At 40.5% G+C, this 24,384-nt stretch overlaps 1 protein-coding gene across 5 annotated transcripts in view; it reads left to right on the forward strand.

The window, feature by feature from the left end:
• Positions 1-24,384, forward strand: part of ppfibp2b (PPFIA binding protein 2b) — a 94,702-nt gene that overhangs the window by 30,861 nt on the left and 39,457 nt on the right. For all 5 annotated transcript variants that reach the window (XM_085464746.1, XM_085464748.1, XM_085464747.1 and 2 more), the window contains exons 3-5: positions 1,682-1,890; positions 18,484-18,570; positions 20,535-20,648. In XM_085464746.1, the coding sequence (XP_085320872.1) occupies positions 1,682-1,890; positions 18,484-18,570; positions 20,535-20,648 (410 nt within the window). The remainder of the gene's footprint in view (positions 1-1,681; positions 1,891-18,483; positions 18,571-20,534; positions 20,649-24,384) is intronic.

Consider the following 24,384-nt stretch of genomic DNA (forward strand, 5'->3'; position numbering starts at 1 on the left):
TTGGCGACAGTGGGAAGGAAAAACTCCCTTTTAACAGGAAGAAACCTCCAACAGAACCAGGCTCAGGGAGGGGCGGGGCCATCTGCTGCGACCGGTTGGGGTGAGAGAAGGAAGACAGGATAGAAGACATGCTGTGGAAGAGAGACCCAAACAAAACACGCATGAAAAGGCTCTAATGCCTGTGTCTCAATTTCGCGGCCCGCATAATGACGTGACGAAATATTTTTAAAAATTATTATTCAAAATAATTATTCAATATGAAGGCAATAGGTAGAGTGTAAGCATGTAAACATAATAATAACCACTGCAGCCTGAAGTGAAGAGTGCCTGACGAGCCCAGCTGTAAGTAAGCTATTAAGACTCGACTGTACGCTGTGTTCGTGTTTTCCTCCGAAACAACAAGTTCTGTTGGAGCAGCCTTTCAATGCCTCTCTCTGTCCCTCGCTAGCAAAGTCGACCCAGGCGACAAAGTAAAGCTAGTTTTGGGCGACGAGCCCGACACGAACCCGACGTATTAGCCAGAGGTCCCTTTACTACGGTTCGGAGCCGCGGACCTGTTTTATATACGAGATCGCTGCAAAAAGTGCAGCCTTACCTAATGTCCACCTACTGTTACTCATTTTATATTAAGATTTAAACATCTAGTTGGTATTGGTATGGTGACTATCCTTCAGTAATAGTAATAAATCACACAGCAAAAGCATGATAATATATTAAGTAATCCAAAGTATTCAGAATGCGTTACTCTCATTGAGTAACGTAACGGAATACGTTACAAAATACATTTTGGGGCATGTATTCTGTAATCTGTAGTGGGATACATTTTGTAAGTAACCTTCTCAACACTGATTATAACAGCCATATCTCCAGGGTATAGTTATAAATGACAAAACAGAACAAATTATAGCCCAGAAGCACAACTTTAACAAAATAAAAGCAACAGGAGACACATTAAAAACACTGTCTCCAAAATAAAACAGGAATCGGCTACAAGTGAGACATGAGACCGTGGACAGGGCAACACAGGAAGCACAGGGAACAGACACAATGAAGGATATCAGATTAACTCAACACAGGAAGCTAAACCTTTCAAACTCTCTATAAAATCCAAAGACCATGACAAATAATAAAAAAAAACAACAACTTTTGTTTGATAAAGCTTTTGTTTTTCTCGTTTTTTTCCTTATAGTGCAGATAAAATAATTCACTTTAAGAATTCTCAGCATTTCAGCTGAAATGTCAGCGATGATCTTTCAGAAACATCGCACATTAGAAGCAGTTCTGACATAGATACCAGCTCAGTGGTGCTTGAGCATCCTAGATTTTCTCTCTGCTTATTTTATTTCAAATAAAGTAAGCCCACAGATGTGTAGCTTAAACTCAGCCTCTTCATGATAAATGGACGCAGCTTGTTTCTGTTGCGTGCTCTTTTGTTAATTTTGGGCTCTGTTTGCTGTCTGAAGCCTCTGCAATGTGTGGCTGTTGTTTTAGAGCCACGATTGCTTAAGTGCATCCAGATGTTTGTTAGCTTGGGCCATACAGTGCAGGGAAATGATCCAGGTGACACATGGACGGTTTGGAGGCCATGTATTAGAAAGATGTATGGCTCTGATTAAAGTTTGACTTCCTTAGTAATATTAATGTCCTCTAATCCTCTCCTCCTCCATCACTCACACACCAGGTTCAAAAGCAGCAGCGATGGAGTTCTCTAACAGCATGTATGACCTGGGTTCCCCCGTCAGTGCTGGACCGCTGCAGGTCCTTCAGTTAGCTGAGGACCTCAAACTTTCCTTGGAGCTTCGACCCAGCCAGGAGGAGCGAAACAGCCTCCGAGCACAGCTGCCTGCAGAGACCGCACAGGCTCTTGTAGACTGGCTGCAGAGTGGAGCTGTGAGTACACCGTGTGATTCATTTTGATGTTATCCGTCATTTCAGTGTTGATCGTCTTCTACAAGCAGTGTTTATGCACAAAATTGTGACATCAAATGGAAATGTGACTTTTCCTTTGTCTGTATTTGAGTTTGTATCAGAGGATTTCAGTGTGATGGATCGGCTTTGACTCTTTATGCCATTGTTTGCCCCGTGTTTAGTCTCTGCAGCTGAAAATGAGCATCATTTCAGACTGGAGAGTCTGCACAGCTCATTTTGTTATTCTTGCCTTCTAAGCGTGAGAATTCCTGTGTTCTTGTTCCTGTAAAGCATTTTTATATATTTGTTTCTTCTACTTGAATTTTCAGGCCCTTTATGTTTGTTAGTGCATGAACGAGGCTGAAAGGCATTTTACATGCACCAAGTCTCGATGCAGCCTTTCCACTTATTAGTGCGGTTATTTAACAGTCTTGGATGTGTATACAGATTCTTCCATGAAAAATCAACAACTGACTGTTTTTTTTAATAGACTGATAAAAATGTTCATGCCTTTATTAAATACTTGTTAAATATTTAATGTGCAAAGAAACCATATTCTGTGGGGGTTTCAGCGTTGACTCACATGTTTGTGGTGATTTCTTCTGATGTTTGCAGGGGAAACCTGAGCCTAACAAAGGCATGAACTTATTAGTACGTCTTTGTGTACATGTTCAATATCTCAGGTTTTCTGACACACTCGAATTACATCTCACACTTAGAAACTCAAGTCATTTTAGCAAGATGACAAGCAAGCAAACACTCCCTTGCTTTCGTGCTGAGGTAACAATTATTGTGTAGCACATACTCGATATTTAATTTACTTGCAATGATTTAAAGTGCTGGACATTTTCTCCCAAATTATTATCAGCTAGTTGAAAAGTCAGCTCGACAACTGGATTACAGTTCAGTCTGAAGTATGACCGGGTCAAATACCTGTGAGCTTAATGCATTTGATATTATTTTCTGTATGAAATTAAATTAGGCTGTGGCTATGTGATGGCAAAATGACTTCTGACTTGTTGTCGCTTAAAATCCCACAGCCAGGGCTGACAGAGCCACAGTCTTAAAGCTGACGTTAGTTCATAAATTGGACACGGTATTTGTTAAATTAATTTTTATTTGTGTACAGAAACTCCAGTTAAGCGCTGAACAGTGGTCTTAATGTTTCTGATATAACATTTTCATTATGTTATATTCTATTTTTCTTAAGCATATAGTGATGTGAGTTTTTTAACCTTTCCTGACAATCCTGGTGACTTATTTCCTCTTCAGGAGAACCAGGGGAAAAAAAATCAGACTAATAACTCATCAAAAACGCAGGAAAGAGTCAAAATTAAACGCAGGTCAATGGACAAGGTTCACAGATGTCTGTACAAATACTGCATGCAATGCTGCTTACATGGAATTTTGCATAATTCATTGCATTCACACATTGTCAGACTCGCAGTGCTAGCTCCAGCAGCCTTCTTTTCTTGCAGGTTAACTTTTTCACTCGTGCAGAATGCGGTTGCACACTTGATACAGACTACATACAGCAGGGAGGAATCACTCATGTTTGTACAGATGACTCTCCACCTGGAGTGCTACCATCTACCGGCTTTGGTTAGTGGCAGGTGGTTGTTTAACATCATAGATCCAACAGCTAACTGGTGCTGTTCATTAATAAATTAGGAGCTGTTGGTTACATTCACCCACGTTCTGAAAGGGGGACCCTGAATGTGTGTACTACAGCTGTTGTGATATTTCAGGCTGGATGTAGCGATGAACAGACAGACTGCCATCCGTAGAGCGCTATCAAAGCTGAAAACACACTATTACACGCTTTGTGAGATCTGTTTCGTCTCTCTCAGTAAACCGGGAGTTCATTGAGCTGTTCATTTTAAATTTGCAGTGAGACTCTCGCCATCCTAAGAGATTACACAGATGGGTTAGAAATTTGCACTGTATGCTGAGTGTACATGTCTCTGTGGAGACAAGTTATGTTTACTTGCACTCAGAGCAGGGTAGACTGGCTGGAGATGCAAAAGTAATAGCAGCCGATTTTTTGTTTGTTTTTTTTAGAGGAGGATAGCATCTGAAAAATGAAATCAGACATGCAAAATGTTAACAAAAAGAACCAGATGTTTTGTTTTTTGTTGAAGCCTCTCTTACAGGGTGAATATTTATTTTTGTAGCAAGTAGATCGGAATGCATAAGTAAAGAAAAGCTGGATTCATCTGTTCGGTCAGCAGTGATTAGTGCAGGAGTGCTGGTTCAGGATCACAAACAGACTGCTTTCATTAGTGCTTTTTGAAAGTCATTCAGATTCAATCCAAATCCAACGCATGTTTCTTTAATCTGCATATTGTGCGGAGGGTGCTGTAGCATATGCTAGTAAAGACGAGGCTGCCTGCGTCTCAGAACTAACGGAAACAAGATGTTCAGCTTTGAAGTTGAGTATGATCATATTCAGTGATTTGACAGTGAGGGAACTCACATGCAAGTATTGCATTATCTAGTGTTTTCACAGCATGGGGACAGTTGCCTTGGGGTCAGAGGGGTCAGCCAAAAGGTCAGGAGAGGAGGAAGAGGAGAGGAATTTGGCTGCTGTGCTACAGAATAGTTATTCTCTGCTGCACAAGCTCAGCATGTCTCTGTGAGGATGAGCTCAGGGCTCATTTGGTCTCTGTCCCAGTCCGACACCACGTTTCATCTATTCCTGCTTTCTTTCTTGCTCGCTTCTTTTCCTTTTTTGGTTTCCTGCTTGTTGTCGTGCTTTTCCTACAAAGTCATACTTGAGCTAATTTGGCATTGACAGCTAGACATATACAGTGTGCCAAAGACAGGACGATACAGCTAAAGTTACCCTCCCGATGTCTGACTATAGCTTTGATACATCATCTGAAGTTTGGTTATATATCAGTGAAACATGTTATCAGGGTGTGTTTTGCTCCACATATATTAATGTTCCTTTTCTTTTTTACTGTTTACACTAAAATACGTTTCACATCATGGGTTACCTCTCAGCATGTTTCATCTTTATTAACCCTTTCATGGATTTCATCAAAAGGAGGAAATAAGCGGAGAGATTTAGGACAAGTTCCATTAGGTTCTCCTCAGAGACATCATTACATCTCCATTATTATCAACTTCCTGTGCAGCTTTCCCTCCCTCACACCCTGTCTCTGTCCTGTGTGGCCTCTCAGCCTGTCCAATATCTCTGTTTATTGTTTACTCTTTGCTATTTTACCCCCTCTCCCTCTTACTTTTCCTTCATCCATTCTTTTTCCCTGTAAAGCTACTGTTCTTGCTCACTGATACTTTGCATTTATGGACACATTCCATTTAGTTTTTAATGCAAGCTTGTTTGTAAATGAGGTAGTTTCTATTTAGGCACTCAAATGTCTGTCGAGAGGATTGGATTGCTCAGGGCTGCTGCTGTAAGTTAGGTCTAACTGCTCCAATACATTATAGCAAATGTGGTACGGTTTGATGTTTGAAACCTTGCAGCTCAGGCGGATCTTTTGGTATTTTGTGAAAAATGTAGTTTTTTGACTTTCCTGCTTTTGTCATTTATGTGAGGTTTTTTTCTTCTTCTCTTGCCGAGTTTTGTCCTGCAGCAGTGCAAAGTTTTACCCACAGTTATTGAGATGGAAAGTAGATCTTGGAAAGCAGCGTTTTGAACTCCTACTTTGTTTCAACAGCAGATGTCTCACATGTTGCACTCAATCACTGGCCAAGCCTCCCTCCACCCCTCCCTTCCTCCCTTCCTCCCTCTTGCCTTCTTTGTTTCTTCCTCTCTTTGATTCACTGCTGCTTTCCTCCACAGTGCTGTCCCACTTTTCAGTCCAAGTTCAGTGTGATGTGCACAGTGTTGTACGTGACACTTTTGTCTTTATTAATATGTTATTTTAATTCATGCGGCTCAGCAGCACGAGGTGGGTGTTTTACAATAAGGTGCTGTTTTTGGTCACCATTTAAAATCTAACACTGTCTGGAGGCTGTTAATCATCTTCAGTGCCAAAGGCTTTTTCCCAATGCATTAATGCAGTATCACTCCAGTTCCCTGCTTCTTCTTTTTAAGCATTTTATTTAAAATGAATACTCAAAGAGGTCAAGGTAGAAGAATTACTTGTTCTTTCTGTTCCTCTCCCTTTGTGAGTTTAAAATTTTAAGCAAAAGCCAAAACTGTATTTGATCCAGACTACACCGTTCTCCCTTCCAAGTGTTTTCATCCCTTTGAGTCTCCGGACCGCTGCTTTTAAAAAAAAAAAAGGTCTGTGGAAATGTATTTCTCCTCATCCACATCATCCACTGGAGTCCCTTTGGTGGTTACTACACCCAGTTTCACAAGTTAAACTGCAGATGCTCATGAAGAAGTACACACAAGGTGACTTTAAGTTAAAAGCACTGTGTCAGCGCTGAAAGCTGTAGAGGAGACAGGAAAATGACTTTGAGGAAAGGAGAAGAAGCAAAAATAAACACAAACATGCTTTTCTTCAACTTGGAAAGTTCATGCATTAATACAGTGTTCAGTTCTTGCGATATCCTAATCTAGCACTTTTTCGAGTTGTGTATTTGTAGAAGGTTATTACTAACTAAACAAAACAAAAACCATTAAAAAAGTTTCTCGTAAGTTATTTGAGTCAGTAGATCAGGGATTAAGGAGTTAAGTGTGGCATTTCTTTACAGGAACAGTGTCTCACTCAGTCTGGATAATCCACAGTCAACAGTTTCCAGAGGGACTGTTCCTGTAGTGGAAAGCTGCTAACATTGCCTGAAAATTTCAATAGCAGATGAACAAAAGCCTGGCAGATAATCAAGGCAGCTAGAATGTAAGGCTGGCTGCTTCCTCTCAAGCTCATCCTGTCCACCTTCTCCCCCCTTCCGTCGGCTCTTTGTTACTTCGGGAACATGGCGCAAACAATTTCTCTTCAACGACGTAATCCGATAACAACTGATGTCTTTACCCGTCGGCTTCCCGTGGCTGTCATGCCACCGGCTATTGTAGTTAATAATACAACAGCTTCTTGCCATTTTTTGTGTTTCTTTTTATCGCGGTGTAACTGATTTCAATTGAAAGCCTGCGTGCGCTAGTACCTCTTGCCACGAGTTCCCAGAATCCTTTGCGGTTTTACCCCTGAATGACGTCACATTTTCAATCTCTATAGCCTGAGCAACAGGATCAAAGTCAGTTGTGCTCTGCAATTAGTCTGCACCCCACGGCCTTCTCTCCAGAGCATACTTCATGGTGAAGCACATGTAAACACAGGAAGCATCATAAGTGTATTTCTGGCAGGAAGTTGTGATAGCCGGTGACGGCTGCTCATTACTGCTGACCCAGAGATGGTTGTCTCCTGTGTTCGTGACGCAGATGAACATTTTCAGTTTCCCCAAACCTGCTGAAGAGAAAATATACAAAAAAAACCTGAACTCTTCGATTTTTTTATACATAGAAATACAACTATACAAGTTCTTTCAGCAGAAACTGTCAAGAGTTTATTAAAAATGAGATGGAATGAAAGAAAATAGGTCAGGATTTTGTTTTTACAGAGCAGGGTCCCCGATTTAATGTTTTCACTCAGTAGTTTATTATTTTGTTATATTTCTTTTTTTTGTTTTTGTATTTTACATTGAAAAATGGATTTGTCTATAATACAGCCATGTGTTGACAGAAGATGCCAGAATACTCTGTGTAGCTTAGGACCCTATTTAACGTTACACATAGTTGTGCGATTTATTACGGGTTTTCTGCCCGTCCTGCAGGCTGACAGTTGGTAGGAGTGGGTAGAACTATTAGGAATTAAAAAGGAAAAGAGAAATATCGGGGTGCTGTTTTACCCTCAGCTGATTTTGGTCCCCCTTTTGTTCTCAAAGCACAGTAGGTTAAAACCATTCACTGCATATAAACAAGGTTAACTGGTCTATAGACATTCTCTTCATGTCTGGAAGACAGACCTAAACATGGAGACCTTTGACAATCTCTGAGAGTGACTGCAGTCGTCAGGCTGTGACTGTGTGCAGGAATGTTTGCTCCTATCAGGTGACCTGAGCTTGTGATCAAAGTGGTCATGAGTGTTCAACAGCCTCAGGGTGTAGGGAACCAATTAGTCACCACAAGTTGTGATGAATTAGGAGCTGGCTTTGTCAAACTGAATGTGTCCAGTGTTCGATGGTTTTTCGTGTGAGCCGATTTAATGCAAGTTTGCTCGGCTAATGTCATCTCAGGATGGTGCTGCGTGATGGTGATTATCTCTCTTGTTCACAGTATTCACAAAGTATTTTCCTTTATTTGATAAAATACTGCCATTTGGTATCCAAATGGCAGTATTGTCACCATGCAAAATATTGCAATACTATGTTGTAGCTACATGCCACCCTGTAAAACGATTATATTCACTTATCTCATGGGGTTTAACAGTTTTCTGCTTCATTTGAAAAACCTATTATGTGTTTCCCTTTCATCATTTTTATATTTTTCACCATTCTTCATGCCCCTCCCCTTAACTGAGGACAGAACAGAATTTAGATAAAGGTATTTGGCAGTTAGGCTCTGATGGCCGTGTTGGTGTTAGAGATTAGAGCAGGACCTCCCGGAGGCTGCTGGTGGAGATGAAGCTGGAGACTTGAATGGAGCCTGAAAGATGAGAGGCAGCGATGGGGAGGAGGCAGATTGCATGAAGGCGACTGCAAAGGAGAAAGATGCGCAGTGAGATTTAAAGTACGCGGCGTGAATGCTGATTGGTCTGAACAAGGCTGGGAGAAAGATGATTGGACTAGACCACTGATGTCACAAACAGCTTGACAGCTTGTAAAAGTGGAAGAGATTTGAAGCTCAGATTTAGCCGGCAACACCTGGGAGCAGACAGATGTGAGACTGTAGATCTACCTTATTGAACTTGCGCATAAGCTTCGTTAAAATGATGCATGAGACAGACCTTCTGCTTGAGCATGCACAGGAGCGTGAAAGAGGCAGAAAGATTGTATTAAGAGACAAAGTTGGAGGAAGAAAGTGTGGCCATATCAAAATTTGCAGTATTTTGACATATTACAGCTCTTTTCAGTAATACAAAACATGACTCCATGAAATTACAGTTTACATCCAACTTTTTTTTACATTTTAGGACTTGAATCACTTGTAATCACCTGCACAGAAGCGCTATTTGTTACTGGGGTTTGTGTGGCTGTAAATAAACTTGCCGTTCAGACCAAATGGCTGAGATTGTTGTGGTGGACTCTGTAAAATACACAGGAAATGGAAACCTGAGCTAAAGGGCTTAAACATGTGGAGGATCACACACAGAGACAGACGAACAGGAGGCAAAGAAAGTGAGCCAGCGTCTCCCGGCACTGTGACTTAATTAAAAGAGCACACGAAAAAAAAGGAGGGAGACGGACCTCCTGGCATGATTTGTGTTTGTGCTGACAGTACAGCCTGTTGCTGCTTTGCCCACTTATCTGACATCAGACGCTGCTGCTTTAGAGGCTACATATGAGAGCGGGAGAGAGGAAACATAGGCCAACACTGAGACACAAACAGATGACAGAGAAAGAAGAAAAATGGCAAACCCTCCCACCGTCCCCCCTCCTTCTTTTTCGGTTTGACCATTTGGCTGTCAGATGGACCTCGGCAGAGAGCGAGAGAGAGAAAAGAGGGGGAACGATTCAAAAGTGAAGAAAGGAAGAAAAGAGAAGGAGAAGGGGAAAGGAAGGAGGGCAAAGGAGGGGGACCGACAACTCCAACCAAACGGGAATAAAAGAGGGCGTGGAGAAGGCAGAGAGCGTCCAGGGAAAAGGACAAATAAGTTGGAAAGTGAAGAAGGGGAGTAAGTAGGGAGAGGGAGAGAAAAAGAGGGAAAACACAGTGGGACTAAAGAAGGAAAGAGAGAAGTAGGAGGAGGGGGACCAAGCAGGGGGGAGTTTTCCCTCTGAGGAGGCAGAGATCATAAAAAGCCCTCCTCCACAGCTGTGAACATCGCAGTCACACGCACACTTGCATGACAGTACTCACATGCTGCAGCAGTTTGCTCAGTCCACTGTTAGTTTGTGAAACTTGCACATAAGACACACTCAGAGGCTGATAGTCCCATAAGAACACAAGAAAATAGGCAGGGCAGCAATGGGCTGGGAGCATGGAGACTCCCATTGACTTCTACAGACACTTCTCCTGGCTGAAAAAGGTGAGTTAGGGTTTGTTTATATGCTCCTTCTCCTGCGTCTTCTTCTTCCCCCCTTTTTAAATATATTCGTGTCTGTCCGTGTTGCACATTCCTTTCATTAGGTTGATGCCTCGGAGGAAACTTTTAGTTGGAAAACAGAGAGAGGGGAGAGATGTTTGAAGGAGAAGCTGCCGTCGCAAAGCAGTTGTTCCACTTTAGATGCCTGACATTGTCCTGCTGTTATTGTTTTATTTCCTGGCGACGGACTTTGTGATGTAATTTCCCTCAGCTCAAGAGCTGGACTGCATCTCCTGTTGTTGTTGTGTTATGAAGGCACGCATCCACGAGGACTGTGTTATCAGATTGGAAATATTCACTATCAGCTGATTGTTGTTGTCAAAGCAGTGTCTAATGCTCTGGGGGTTAAGCAGAGAGAGACTTAGCGCTGCAGGATCTGTGTTGTAAAGACCTGTGAGCAAGTCTTTAACTGATGAGATACCACATTTGTCTGATTTACTTAGGCTTATTTAATTTATCTTTAAAATCGTGAAGCTATGCTGCTTTTAAGCATGCTAGTGTTTTACATTATTGCAGTTTCTTTCTTCAAGATGTGACCTTTAAACTAACATTCACAGATCATTCACAGAGTTCCAGCAACTGCTAAGGTCAATGGCAAAGATCTCAAGGTGACAGTAAATCAGCTTATGCTGTTTTTATTGATGCCTCTCTCTGGGATTTATTCTGTGAATATATATGATAAGAAATTAATTGTGCAAAGTTTTCTTCACTGAAGGTGTCGCTCTGTCTCTTTTAAGGGGCTTCTTCACATGCTTAAAAGATTTTGCTGCATTTTGCCTCATTCACATCATTCTGCATTACTTCCTATCTGTTTCTCTAATATCTAACATTTAATGCTAAAACGTTATTCTACTCGGACTTCTCTGACACAGTGACTCATCAGAATAATAGAAAGTTTAAGCCTGTCAGTGAGTCCCCCTAGACTTCCATGAGCCTTGTGTCATTTTTATGGATTATTATTTTATATTTTGCCACAGTGGACGTATATTTTGAGAAATGACTCTTCACCAGGGCAGAGAATGTGTAAAAACAGGCTCTTTGTTTGACTTCTTGAAGTAGACCTGGACTGAAGACATGTTGGCCAGTCTGCACTTCATCACACTAATTCAAAAGGCTGTGAGAGGGTCAGGACTTGGTTATAAGGTTAGATAAGAGCATCTTACCACTTGGCCACCAGATGGTGAGTTACACTTCTAGGAACGTTATTAGGTCAGTTTTATCTTTTAGCTAAATGAGTGAGATGAATAACTTTCATTTCAAAGTTTGCTGGGATAAAAAATATCCATCCATCTTTTACTGCTTATCCAGGTCCGGTAGGAGGGTTCAGCACTCTAAGCAAAAAAGCACAGACTTCCCTCATTGCATTCATAAAGTCACCAGTCAAGAGGTTTGCTAAACTTACCCCAAACTAAGGTTTATTAATGGCTCAATCTGGAGCACTGATACAATCAGTTGTCTACCTCCAGTGCACTGAACAAATGTGATGCTACTTCATGTTATAGTTACAGTTGGAAAGAGGAACTTGGATGACAAAGTTAACCATAGACTGAACCAATAACTAGTAGGCACGGCTACAACGACCCAGCTGAAACTGTCCTGAACTCTGTTTTGCTCTGTCAGTGCATCGTTGTGATTTTCCTCTTAGTGTTTCAAATCGTCCAACAGATTACTGACAGGATTTGTTTTACTGCCACGTCTGCATCTTATAATGTATCTGAGGTAGAGTGAAGTTAGGGGTGGAGTGAAATAGCATTAAACAAATGAACCCTTACAAAGGTGCACAGATGCATCTGTGTGTGAGGATGTACATCTGAGTTCTTTTACTTGCTGTTGACCTGGCCAGCATGTGTGAAATAAACATTAGCATGTTAAAACGTATTTAAATTAAATTAACATTATTTATGCAATACAATCTCTTTTCTTATTTTTTAGTAAGATAGCTAAGTTACTCATTCAGTCTGTTTTGTTAAAAATGGAATAAAGCCTTTGTTAGCATTCAGCAGATTAGCTTGATCTCAATGCTAGCCCATGTGAGTTGATACTCCCCTGAGGCTACACATCTCATTCTGGCAGTTATAACTCTCATCACGCTGCTTCAGCCTTCACAGTTGCTTTGCGACTCACTTCTGCTCTACAACTGATCCACCTCAGTGTCCTGCATATGATCATTTATTCCTGATTTGTTCTGTGGGTGGGTGTGGGCTTTCCACATATGCTCAGAGAACATCACAGGGTCCCACAACAGCAAAGCTGCCATTTATAAATTGTTCCAGATACGACTACAGTGATAAACAAGTTTATTAGACCAGTGTAAGGTTTTTTATGTTTCTGTAATGATCAATGCACCAGTGTGCAGAAGTTCAGGCCTTTTGACTTTCTTCTGTTAATTATTTTTATTCAGTTTCACTCACTTCTCTATTGATATTAATTGTGTTTTATTGTTATACAGCACTTTGTGGCTTTTATGTCTTTGAAAAGCACCATATAAATAAAGTTCACTTCCTTACTTACTAATCAAAATTCTATTTTTAAAGCTAAAATACAATTATCGTTGCTATCTATGAATTTTCAAATGTAGTGCTTTACAAAAAAAACTCCAGAGAGCACAGTTATTTACTTGCATTTGAAAATTTTGTTTTAATGTTTGAATTGATTAACTTTTGATTTCTCAGAGAAGTCCAGTGCGCCAGCTCAAATTTGGGCATCAAAATCGGAACTCAGTTAATTCAGTGTTTTTATGACAGTTGGTCTGATACAATTGTTAAATAAGCACTGTACATATTTACTTCAGATAATGAGGACCAAATTAGCAAAGAGTTTTAAAGAGCAAATTAGGTGATCATTTTGTTTAATGCGTGTGTGATGGTTACTTCCAGACAGAGAAAAGGCCATTTATTTTAGTAGTATACTAAACCATCATTCCCTTCTCCCACACTGCCAGCTTGGTCCTGTTTCCTTTTTCTTTGTCTTTTTTTAAACAAACGTAACAGTAAACAGCTGTTTTCATCTTCGAATTGCTGAGGCTAACGTGATTATAGTGGTAAGATCAAGATGAAGGTTAATCAAACTTGGATATGGAGAAACAGAAATGACAATTCATCCTAAATGCCACTGACTCACCTTCAGATTCACTTTCCACACTCAGTGGGACTGTTTACTGTCAAGCTGAGCAGACAGCAAATTGAATTGGACTTTAAATTGCATTTAGAGACACTGTGGTGTGACTAGAGAGAATACCTAAGCTAATGTGCTGCACACGCTGCTGCAGCGCTAAATCGAATGAGCACTCACGACTCAGATTAGGGCCAACAAGGGACGAAAACCAAAAACTAAAAGCATTTGGTTTTGGATAGAAGGTCAGGCTTTGACTTTGAAAGTGAGCAGTAAAATTCTACATGAATTCTGTGGACGTACATGTTACCTGCTTACAGAGCGCTGACCTTTGGAGCACTTTTATGTGAATCACTTAAAGTAGGTGGGTAGTGTGCTGCATGCTGTCATGCATTCTTAGACACTGGGATCACGCCACTGTATGTCATTACAGTTCCACCCATTCCACTGGCCACAACATTTATTGTGAATACACCGAGAAAAGTACGACTAATAAAACATGTCTGTATTCATTCCAGTGTAATCATTTATATTGAGTGGATAGTGTTTCCTCTCCTCTTGTGCAAAGCCTTGTTAAATATTTGGTCTGCTGCAGTGAAGTGTACTCACTTTATATAAATTGTACTAGAACTATGATTCGAATTTCATTAGTGTTGAATAAAATATGAATTTTATGGTCCTGTTTTTTGAGAGAACATCCTGAAAAAACTCAAAAGGTAATTTCATATTTAGCTCTAAATGATTTAAATATTTTCCTAGCTGATTAGAGGAATTATTTCACTATTTCACTATTATCATAAATACCTGATTTAATATATTTGAATAAAAATGTGCTGTGTAAGCAAAAACCACTCAAGGTAATGGGTCAGTATTTATTTAACTGATGCTCCACCCTGTTTTTACTTGTACTGGAAGCACTTTTACTTCATGATACAAACTGAAACGCCTCTAAAAACGTAATATTTTCTAGGTTCACAGAGAGAACCTGTTTAATTAAATTTTTACTGCTACTAATATTCTAGTAGTTTTCAGCTAAATTTCCCAGATTTAGTCAGAAGTGCTAATGGAAAACTCAAGGAAACTGAAAAAACAACTGCAGAACTGTAATATATAATGATAGTGCAAAGACATTACACTGTGGCCCCAAATCGTCTTGCTCTGTCCATTCTCACTCAATCCACCAGGCGATAACAGATAAAAACAGACTGGCCTGGTTTCTTTTATCGGTCCATTCAAACGCTGTGTCATCACCACCCTGAAATGGCCTTGCTTCTCTTCGGTCTTCTGATGGGAAGATCTGTGATTACAGCAGATTTCCCACTGGAATGAGAAACTGTAAATGTAACATTATTACAGCCTTACATTTTATAACTTAAGAGACACTCTGAAAGAAACAGTTTGTCCCCCACCCCCTTTCTACCCCCGTCTCTGTTTAATTTCAAGTCTGATAATGGGTTTAATGCATCCATATGGTCCACGTCAGGTGACCTAGCTGGTGTACATCCTGTGACCTCAGCTTCAGACAGTTCATCCAGGATTACAGGCTGATTTTAGGGTTTTTCATCTGTGTGCTGAGACGGCCTTTGAGGGATGAAAGAGACTGATAAGGTTTTGGAAGCTCACTAATGTGCCTTGAAGCTAAAGTTTAGAGTAGTTGTTGTGGCATCAGATAAGAGTTTCAGCTAAAAGCACAAAAAAACCCCTCGATGTTTACGTTTTCTTTAAAACTGGGTCATCGTCATGATAGTAGGAAAGGTCGGCTTCTTGTAGCAAACAGTTACATTTACACTGCTGCATATTTTAGCCTAAAGGCGTTTTATATATTTCTTTTTTCTGGACTTTGAAGCTAGTTAAGCTAATCGTAGTTTAGATGGGTGTGGAGTGGATTTTTGGCAGTAAGAGGCTTAAATGTTGATTGCTTAAATGACAGTAATGGTTGTGGGGATTGTTGGCAAATCTGGGCCCCCTCAAATCTTTAGGGACAGATGCAGAAAGTTCCACCGACACACGATCATCATTGTACAAGAAAACACTGCAGATGCCATAATCAGCATAGTCTGTGGTTAAAAATGAAATATCATTTAATTCCACCAAAAACACGATGAGCTTTTCTTGAAGAAAAATATTTAACAAATGAAATATATATTTTTCCTGTCCTCTCTGGACTGTCTCATGCCCTACAGAACATGGACGCATTCAGTGTTTAGTTCTTTGTAGTAATCCTGTAGTAGTCCTGAGCAACCTCAGCATTCATCTAAAATGCAATTTGAACTCCTACAGGACAAACGCGACCATCTCATGTTTGCAAATTGGTTGTTAACTTAAGCTTTAGTATCACCAGTGGGATGTTTGATGAATACAGCTACCTGCTGCTGATGGAAATCAGTGGTAACCAAGTTCAGTACTTCAGATATTAAAACAAACTAATTGTTTTAGCCAAAATGTGCTAACAGCTGAGGTGAACTGCAGTGCTGAGCGATGACAATGTGGTTTTACTACTACAAGTGATTTTAACATTATCCACAGTCATTTGATTGATTGTAATAATTGATAATAATAATTGTCATACTTAATTCAGGCCTAAATTTCACACACAGTCTTGATATATTACCAGAATGACCATCAGTTCCTTTACAGCTGCTACTGCTTTCTGTCATTTCAGGTGGAAACAGATCTATAATGGACTTTTGGGCTGGTGTCAATACTAGTGTTTCAAGTAGTCATATACAAGGTTCATACTTTTATAGCATATATCCACACTGGATGTTTGGTGGTGAGAGGGAAAAACACAATCAAACATGTAGAAGCAGGTGCAAGTGAAATTATCTTAAACACAAGTAAACACAGACATGGTTGAGACGAGCACCAGAATGGAGAAGAGAGGTGATTTAAGTGACTCTGGAAATGGCACGGTTGTTGATGCCAAACAAGGTGGTCGGAACATTTAAGAAACTGCTGATCTACTTTTCCCAAATAAAACAGAGTTTGCAGAGCCTGAAATGGTCTGAAAAAAGAAAACATCCGGTGATTTCCCTGTGTGAAAATGCCCAGGTGATGTAAGACGTCAACGGTAACTCAAAGACTCACTCCTTACAACCAAGATTTGTTGAAGAGCACTTCTGAATGCGCAGCACTTCAAAACATGAAGCAGATGAGAACTAGGAGAAGACCACACCAAGTGCCTTCCTGATTGCTGATCACATACATCCCTTTAATGACCACAGTGTACCTTATCTCCTGACAGCTGTTTCCAGCAGGATGGCACGCCATGTCTGAAAGCTCAAATCATTTCAAACTGGTGTCTTGAACATGACGATGCGTTCACTGTGCTCAAATGGCCTCCAGAGTCACCAGATACCAATCCAGCAGAGCACCTTTGGGATCATAGATGTTTAACTGACAGCTGTCATGTCAGTATACACCAAAACCTCTGAGGAATGTTTCCAGCACCTTCTTGAATCTGGTTTAAAAGAAATAGCAAGATTTCTGTTAAGGGCAAACATAGTGTTGAAGCTCCAGTTTTAAGAGCTCATTCGGTTTGAGCTGTAATGTAATATTGCTGTTTCCCACACAGTCTTTGTTTGGCATTGATACAGTGTTACTGGCCAGTACACGTCACTCTGTTTCTTAACATTATGTAGGGTTAGCACAAAGCTAAATCTCAGCTGCAGTTTAACAGGCCTGCAAGTGCAAACTGATTTAGCCAAAGTGTTTCTAACAACAGGTGGTATTTCTAATCTTGCTGACAGAAGCAGAAAATATCATCTTATCATAAGAATGTTTTCCTCTCTTTCCAAATGTTTGCAGCAGCATGTTGGGGAGCGGAGGAGCCAGCAGCATTCAAACACATTCTGACTCTTAAAGCTGAGCAGAGAAATGGAAACAGGACAGACATCATCATTCAGGAATAAAGCCATTTAAAAATTGTTCGGCTTGACTTTCATTTTCACTTCCTGAGTTGTGGAGTGCATAATTCTGCCATAACCTTAATAGCAGGGTAATAAGGAACTGGCAAAAGAACTTCTGACCAAAGGGAAATGTCTCTTTCACTGTTTGCATGTTCTTAAGTTCACATTAGAAAGCATTTCTATTTCGACACAGAGCCTGACACGGCTTTTTCTCCTGACAGGCTGCTGCAAATACATTGATATCTGATATGTTTTGTTAGACTTACAGTAGTCAGAGATGAAAAAGGTGGAAATTATAGCACAAGCTTTAGCACAATGTCGATGATTTGGCTCCGCTATCCTGCTATTTCCAGATTAACAGAAGTCAGATGAGTCAGATGATGTTTCATAACTTCGTATCATGTGCTTTGTGAAAAATGTGTATTTATACAGCATCGGCTCTGTGAGTTCCTTGTGCAAGAGTCAGCAGTCTTGCCCAGACCAGCTCTGGACATTAAGCGAGAGGATTATGTGTACAGCTTGGTTCTTTGTCAAACTCTGAAGCATCAGCAGCGCAAAAATCAGCAATATTCTGACATTTATATGCATTTAACGTTAGCAGCTAAGCCATATTACTGGCTGTTTATAATCTTACTGTATAGATATTTCAGTCTGACTACCTGTAATCTAACAGTTTACACGTCTTTGTATTTTAAATTCAACATTGGCAATATGTATGTTTGCTGAATCATGCTTTTTGCTTTTGTTCAAAGCATCCCAGACAAAGTAAATAAGTTATTTTCTGACTTCAACAGCACTTTTTATAATGTATTTGTGCAGTTTTGTGAATAATAGATACTCTTTTCTGCTTTAGAGAACCTAGTTGTATCTGGCTTATGAGTAGCTAGATGAAATTGCCCCTGTCTTGGGGAAGCGCATCCCCCCCGTTTGTTGGGTGGTTAAGGTGTAATTCAGCATCAGACCTGCCAAATTTAGCTTCCATGTGCCAAACTAAGATGTTTAGGATGAGCAGGCATCTATTCATCTGTGGTTCAGACAAATAAACACTCATTAGGAAGCTTTTGTTGCAGGCTAACAAGTTGTCATCTCCACCTCTCACATACACACCAAAAAAGCCACTGACTAAAATCCGCTAACAGAAGCTTGGAAACGGTCACCTTGGCTACCTTCATTTTTTCTATACAGTCTTTGGTGTAAACAAGACTGCAGTTTTGCTGATTTAGGGACAGAGGATGTGCCTCTCTGCTTCAGTGCTTGAAGATAAAAATAAGCCATCCCTTATCTTTCATCCTTAACCTCTTCATGAACTTTGTGTGTTTCTTCTGTGTGCATTTGTCCAGGTGAACCTCTGTTCTCCAGCCAACAATGAAACTTACCAAGAACGACTGCTTCGCCTAGAGGGAGACAAGGAGTCTCTGGTGCTACAGGTCAGATATTTCTTATCTATCTAAGTTATAGACGGTGTCAACTGAACATTTAATACAAAGACACATACAGTATGTACGCAACGTGCCTATGCTGCCTGTGTACTTTCATATCACATTTTCAGAGTGTACTTTTTCTTTGCTGTCCCAGTTTGCTTGTTCAGATGTGGTTGTAATTATTTTGGCATGCACAACTACATCTAACTTTTTGATCCCTGCCATAAATGAGCCAGGAGACTGTCTGGCAGGATTTGTTCCACGCTGGAAAAACATCTTATCCTTTAATCTGTAATCCTGTGAGTTCAGATATTTCGTGTTATTTCATAACAAAACATGTCCGGACACCTTCGAAAGCATGTGAGGGTGTTTACATACGACTTGTGCAGTAACCGCCAGCGCCTAGTCGGCTGCAGTAAAGATGATTATATGTCATCTAACTATATGATGTCAGGAGGTGCTCTGTGCTGTCAAAACTCTTTAATAGCCAGTTCATGCAGCTGTGATTTCCACAGTCTGTCTTTACATCCCTCCTAGTTAATTTGTCGTTTTGGAACTGCCCCTTTATGCTCTCCCTGTCTCTGTGTATGTTTGTTTTATGCTCTGGGGAAGCCCACGCGAGCGGATGATTTTTTTTTGATGATAAGTGCACCACCCGTCTGGACAACCCCGGTTTGCAAAGTTTTCACAAAGTCCACATCTCGTTCGTTACCACCACCACCACCACCCGCACACCTACTTCTTACACATTCCTCAACTGACACTGCCCGTGATTGGTTGAGATCCAAGTGAACCGGGGCTTGTTTTTACTGACTGGTGATTTAATTGGCTGTGGACAGTTTGCCCCTCCGTAGTGCCTTCCTGCCTTTTCACCTGCCTCTACTTTAAGACTGCTTATGTGAAGCTTTGTCTTGCTTCAGCGTGTGCTAGTATAGACACACTCTGTGGTTAGTAACTAACTTCCTTCTAGCTTTGTCGAGAGCATTCACCTCTGTTTGTGTGTGTGTGGCTCAGAGGAAGGAGGTAAGGGGTATTTTTAACTTTTGTCTTTAGCATTTGGAGTTTATACAGTCATATCAAGATCACGCCGTGTTGTTTCTTTATTTTTACTTACTTTATCTTTGCGTCATGTTTGTCAAGCGTTAGTGGTATCCATGTTTTTGGTGCGAAACCTAACACAAGGCTCTTAGACGTGACTCATTCAGATACTTGTTCATTCATTTACTCACTTGTTCATGGTTCATCAGTGCCAGGGAGGGCAGGTTTAGCAGACCAGTCCCTCTGTAATAACACATGTTCATGTTCTGTTAGCGGTTACAAGTGTCAAGCCAAAAACTTGACAAAATATTCTTTTGTGCCAGAGCAATGTGCGACAGGACGTGGCTGCAGGGGTAAAAATCAGAGAAACTGAAGTGACAGAGAGTCAGCTGCTGTCAGATGGATTTGGCATCGTTTAGGTGAACAGGAGGGATCTTTGAGTGTGTGTGTGGGTGCACGTTTGGCAGGAGGTGAATGGGTTGTCAGAGAGATTATAGTAAGTGTGCAATACATTCCTAGGTGACAGACTGCTGAGTAAATGTGTGTGTGTTGGTTTGGAGTTGAAGTATGTGATGATGTGTTCTTTTATGTGGATTGAAAGAAGAAAAAGACATAAAGACACAAACATAAACCAAAAGCTGTGGACTTTTGAATATGTAGGGTAGACTCAAACTGATAATATTTGTCTATCACAGGTATTAGTACTATTATACAGTATATATAGCATATTATATAGTACTATAGTAATAGTAATTCTATCTCCCATAAAAACTTGTATCAGTGACTAAAATCCAGTATCCAGTGTAGCAGAAACAATGTTTACCAACTAAAACTCCTGCATATTTCTATCTATTTTTTCCTTATCTTAAGCATGTGATCAGCCAGCGCTCTCTGAGGACGGTGTAATACAGTATGACTGTGTCACCCACCAGGTGAGCGTTCTGACCGACCAGGTGGAGGCCCAGGGAGAGAAGATCAGAGACCTAGAAAGTTCTTTGGAGGAACACCGCCAGAAACTGGCCTCCACTGAAGAAATGCTCCAACAGGTAAAGCACGTGTAAAACACCATTTATAAACCTGTCACAGAAAAATGTTGAACAGATGAAATATTATTGTTTGCATGTTGCTTGATCCACCCTGGAGGGATTCTGATGCTACAGTACAGACAATATGGCAAGAAAATGGCATTTGTAGTAATAGACTGCATAAAAGGTGGACATGGCCTTTGTGGTTTCTGGATGTCATTGTTAGCATTTTGGCTAACACTGTGGCTCAACTAAAGGCAGCAAGCTAGGCTAGCAGAGAGTGAAATCATCTGTAAAATTTAGATTTCACCACTAACTTTGGGACTTTTAACAAAGGAGCCAGTGGTAATGGTGACTCACTTTGTGGAACTAGCCTCAAGTTGATTTTAGATGAACTGCAGTTTGTTTGGTTCTCTGTACTAGTTTAATTTCAATCAATTAAGAAAGCTGTTTTAACCCCCGTATATAAAATATATTGCTATAACAGTATTAACACAGGGTCTCTACAGAGGGCCGTAGCTGTTTGTTCTCAGTGCAAACTGCATCAGCCTAAAGAGGAGAGTGTATTATATTTAAAACACTAAATGTGGTCTCAAATGGTGCCCAGACAGATGGTAACTGAAAATGAAACTATGACAGAGGTCATACTTATTGAGTTGACCTTGTTGTCACTTGGCGTGTCTTTTTTCTGTTTTACGTTAGAGCAAATACCAAGTCGCTGACTTCAGGTGATAGCAGGGAGTTATCCAACAGGATGTTCAGAGTGACTAAAGTGCAGGAGTGAGTTGTTACTGTAAATGAATAAATAAAGGAGTGGCGCAGTGTTTTATTGAGGGTTCCAGTTTGATTTTATGCTCGCTGGCCTCCTTTGACTCTGTCCCTGTTTAGCTGTGTGGTGGGTATAACAGAGACATCAAAACAACTAGATTTTAAAGGGTCAAAGCTCGAAGTTACTCAGTGTTCAGTGAGATGTAATGAGATTAGACAGAGTTTACTCTTACAGTACAGTGAGTTTGAAGGTGACCTTTTTAGATAAAGGATGTAAAATGTTCTGCTACCAGCTATGTCCCATTCATCGGCTGTAATCCACTAATATTGACTTTACATTAATGCAACTGCTGTCGGTCCTGGAGGGATGAGAATCAGTCAAAACATAGAAATAAAGCCCAGATTTCAGCAGCAGATACACGAAACCGAAAAAAGGTTTCCATAAACGTGGTTTTTAAAACATGAGCAGCGGTGAAATCCTGTGTGTTTCAAAAGCATTACTGAAAGATGTTGACAGAAAATGGGCCAGTCTGATTATTAAATATTCATTTCATTACAACATCTGGTAAACTGTGAGTACATTTATAACATAGGTTAATAACAAAGGGATATATTTGGAAACCGACAGAGCATTGAAGGTCTATTTAAACTGGACTAAGAGCAAGCGAATAAAAAGAAGAATACACTTTGAATTGATCAAAGCCTTTGTGTCGGTACAATGTGGCCTATGAGTTATCAAAGATTTATTTTTAACATCAAAGCAATTTTCATATAACTTCTATATAATCTATCTCTCTATATGTACATACTTTGTCCTTAACTGAAAAGAATTGTCAAAGCATCAAGCCTTTGGGGTTTTTTGAATATGAAAATTAATGTCAAATACGGACTATATTAATCCTGCGTGAAGATCTCAGTCACATGTTGCAAAATGTGTGCAAGGCGAACAGAGGCAACAGTTGAATCTGTATTGTTTTATAGTTTTGTTGTCTTCAGTATCAGGAAACAAGTAAATACTATCTCATGTGCATCAACGTCTGTCCTTACTGAAAATCCCATTAGTATGCGCTCCTAAGCACTTAGCACTTTAAGGCACTGCTGGACAATAATTGTAGAGCAAAGTGCAGCAAATGGAAAGTTTATTCAGCCGGCCAGTCTTTGGATTTCTCTACTGCTGCCCACAGTAGGTCATAATTCTGAAGCAGAGTCTTCTAGTCGTTTCAGTTGTTTTGGTTGCCGTCACCAGTGAGGCAAGCTCGTGAGCTCTGCCAAGCTGGACACAACAAGCCTGCAGCTCTGTGCATCACAGAATCAGGCTTCTGTTTAGACTCGTCAACAGGCTCTTTGTCCTCCTCGCTGTCGGCACAGAGGATAAAAAGGCCACAGCCCCCAAATAAATACCCCACCGCGGCCGTGACGTTTTTCTCCCTCATCCAGCCACCCTTTGTTATCTATTAGTTATTGCTGTTGATGTTTTTTCAAGTGATCTAAACCAGTTTTAGGTAAAAACACAGGAGGAATAAAACATCTCTCTCTCTTTTTTTAAAAAAAAATCTCTGCTGCTACTGATCTTCTTTTTGGTTTGTGACTTGACGTTTGTGGTGTTTCCTGGTTTTAGCTGCACTGATCTGCAGCTGTCGTCCTGGTTTGTGGTTGTTTGTTAGTAGCTGCGAGTGGTTCCCTTTTACAGTTTACGACCGCTGCTCAAATAGTTAATCTGATATGAGATGTTTGGTTTGCAGAGATGAAGGCTGAGTGAGGAGAAAGATAACTGTGGACCGGTGTTTTCAGTTTCTATCTCGTCTGTTGTGTCTGTTGTATTTTATTATCAGTTATGTACCTCTTAAATCTTCTCCGTGCATAATTACAGGGCATGTTTGAAGGATTTAAAAGGTGGCAAACACGTCTGCTTCTGCAGTGTCTAATACACAAGTATGAGTTCACTGGTTTGGATCATATCGAGGTTGTGACACACGATAAATTCATCTTCTGATTTCTGCGGGTTTATGTTTTCACATAAAATCACATTTATATTTTAATGCTTTCATTAGCAAAAGTGGGGGAAAAAAACAAAATGAAGATTTTGAAAAACAAAATATCAGCAAAGCTCCGGATTGTTGGATGCTAAGTTAGTTGACTTTACCTCCTAGGACATTTTGGGTTATTTAGACCAAAATACTCAATTTTGCTCTACAAGGGCCTGATATCCACTTACGGGGACATTATACTGCTACTGTTCTTTCAAAATTTTAAACGAATATCCTAATACGTGGCTCTTATTTTTCTTAAAAACAAAAGTAAGGTAAAAAAAATCTGGTAATTCTTTGTTTTTACATTCATCGGGCCCCAATATGCCCAAATATCAAAGAGAAATTAAAAATGCATGCTGTGGAAGAGTTCAGGTCTTAGGAGGCTAAGGCAGGGGTGTCCAACTCCGTGCCCGGTGTCCTGCAGGTTTTAGATGTGTCCTTGATCCAGTACAGCTCATCTAAATGGTTAAATGACCTCCTCAACATGTCTTGAAGTGACTGGTAATGAACTAATCATTCGATTCAGGTGTGTTGACCCAGGATGATACCTAAAACCTGTAGGACACTGGCCCTTGAGGCCTGGAGTTGGACACCCCTGACTTAAGAACTCTCCACAGATGTTTGAAGCTTAGATTATTCCCAGAAAATGGGAAAAAGTGAAGTGCAGCACCTTCAAGTGGACAGTCAGCATGAAGCCGAAAAACAAAAAGTTGTACAGGGGTAGAAGGACACCTGAAAACGCCTGAAATTAAGGGACTTCACACGGCAGCACATTGCAAACATGAGCGCCTCCGTTAACAGACGTCAGCTGGGCGTGGAGATGGATGCTGTACGTCTGATTCTGTGTAGTGTATTCACAGGATAGTATTCACATGAGCAAACACAAACAAGTTGTGTGTCTGTGTGTGAGCGAGAGAGACAAGCGACAGGCGAACAAGAGTTTATCCAGCCATGCAGCA

Source organism: Copadichromis virginalis, linkage group LG7 (genome assembly GCF_057382275.1).
Source record: "Copadichromis virginalis isolate Kocher_CV1m ecotype Utaka linkage group LG7, C_Virginalis_male_GT1.1, whole genome shotgun sequence".
Classification (NCBI taxonomy): domain Eukaryota; kingdom Metazoa; phylum Chordata; class Actinopteri; order Cichliformes; family Cichlidae; genus Copadichromis; species Copadichromis virginalis.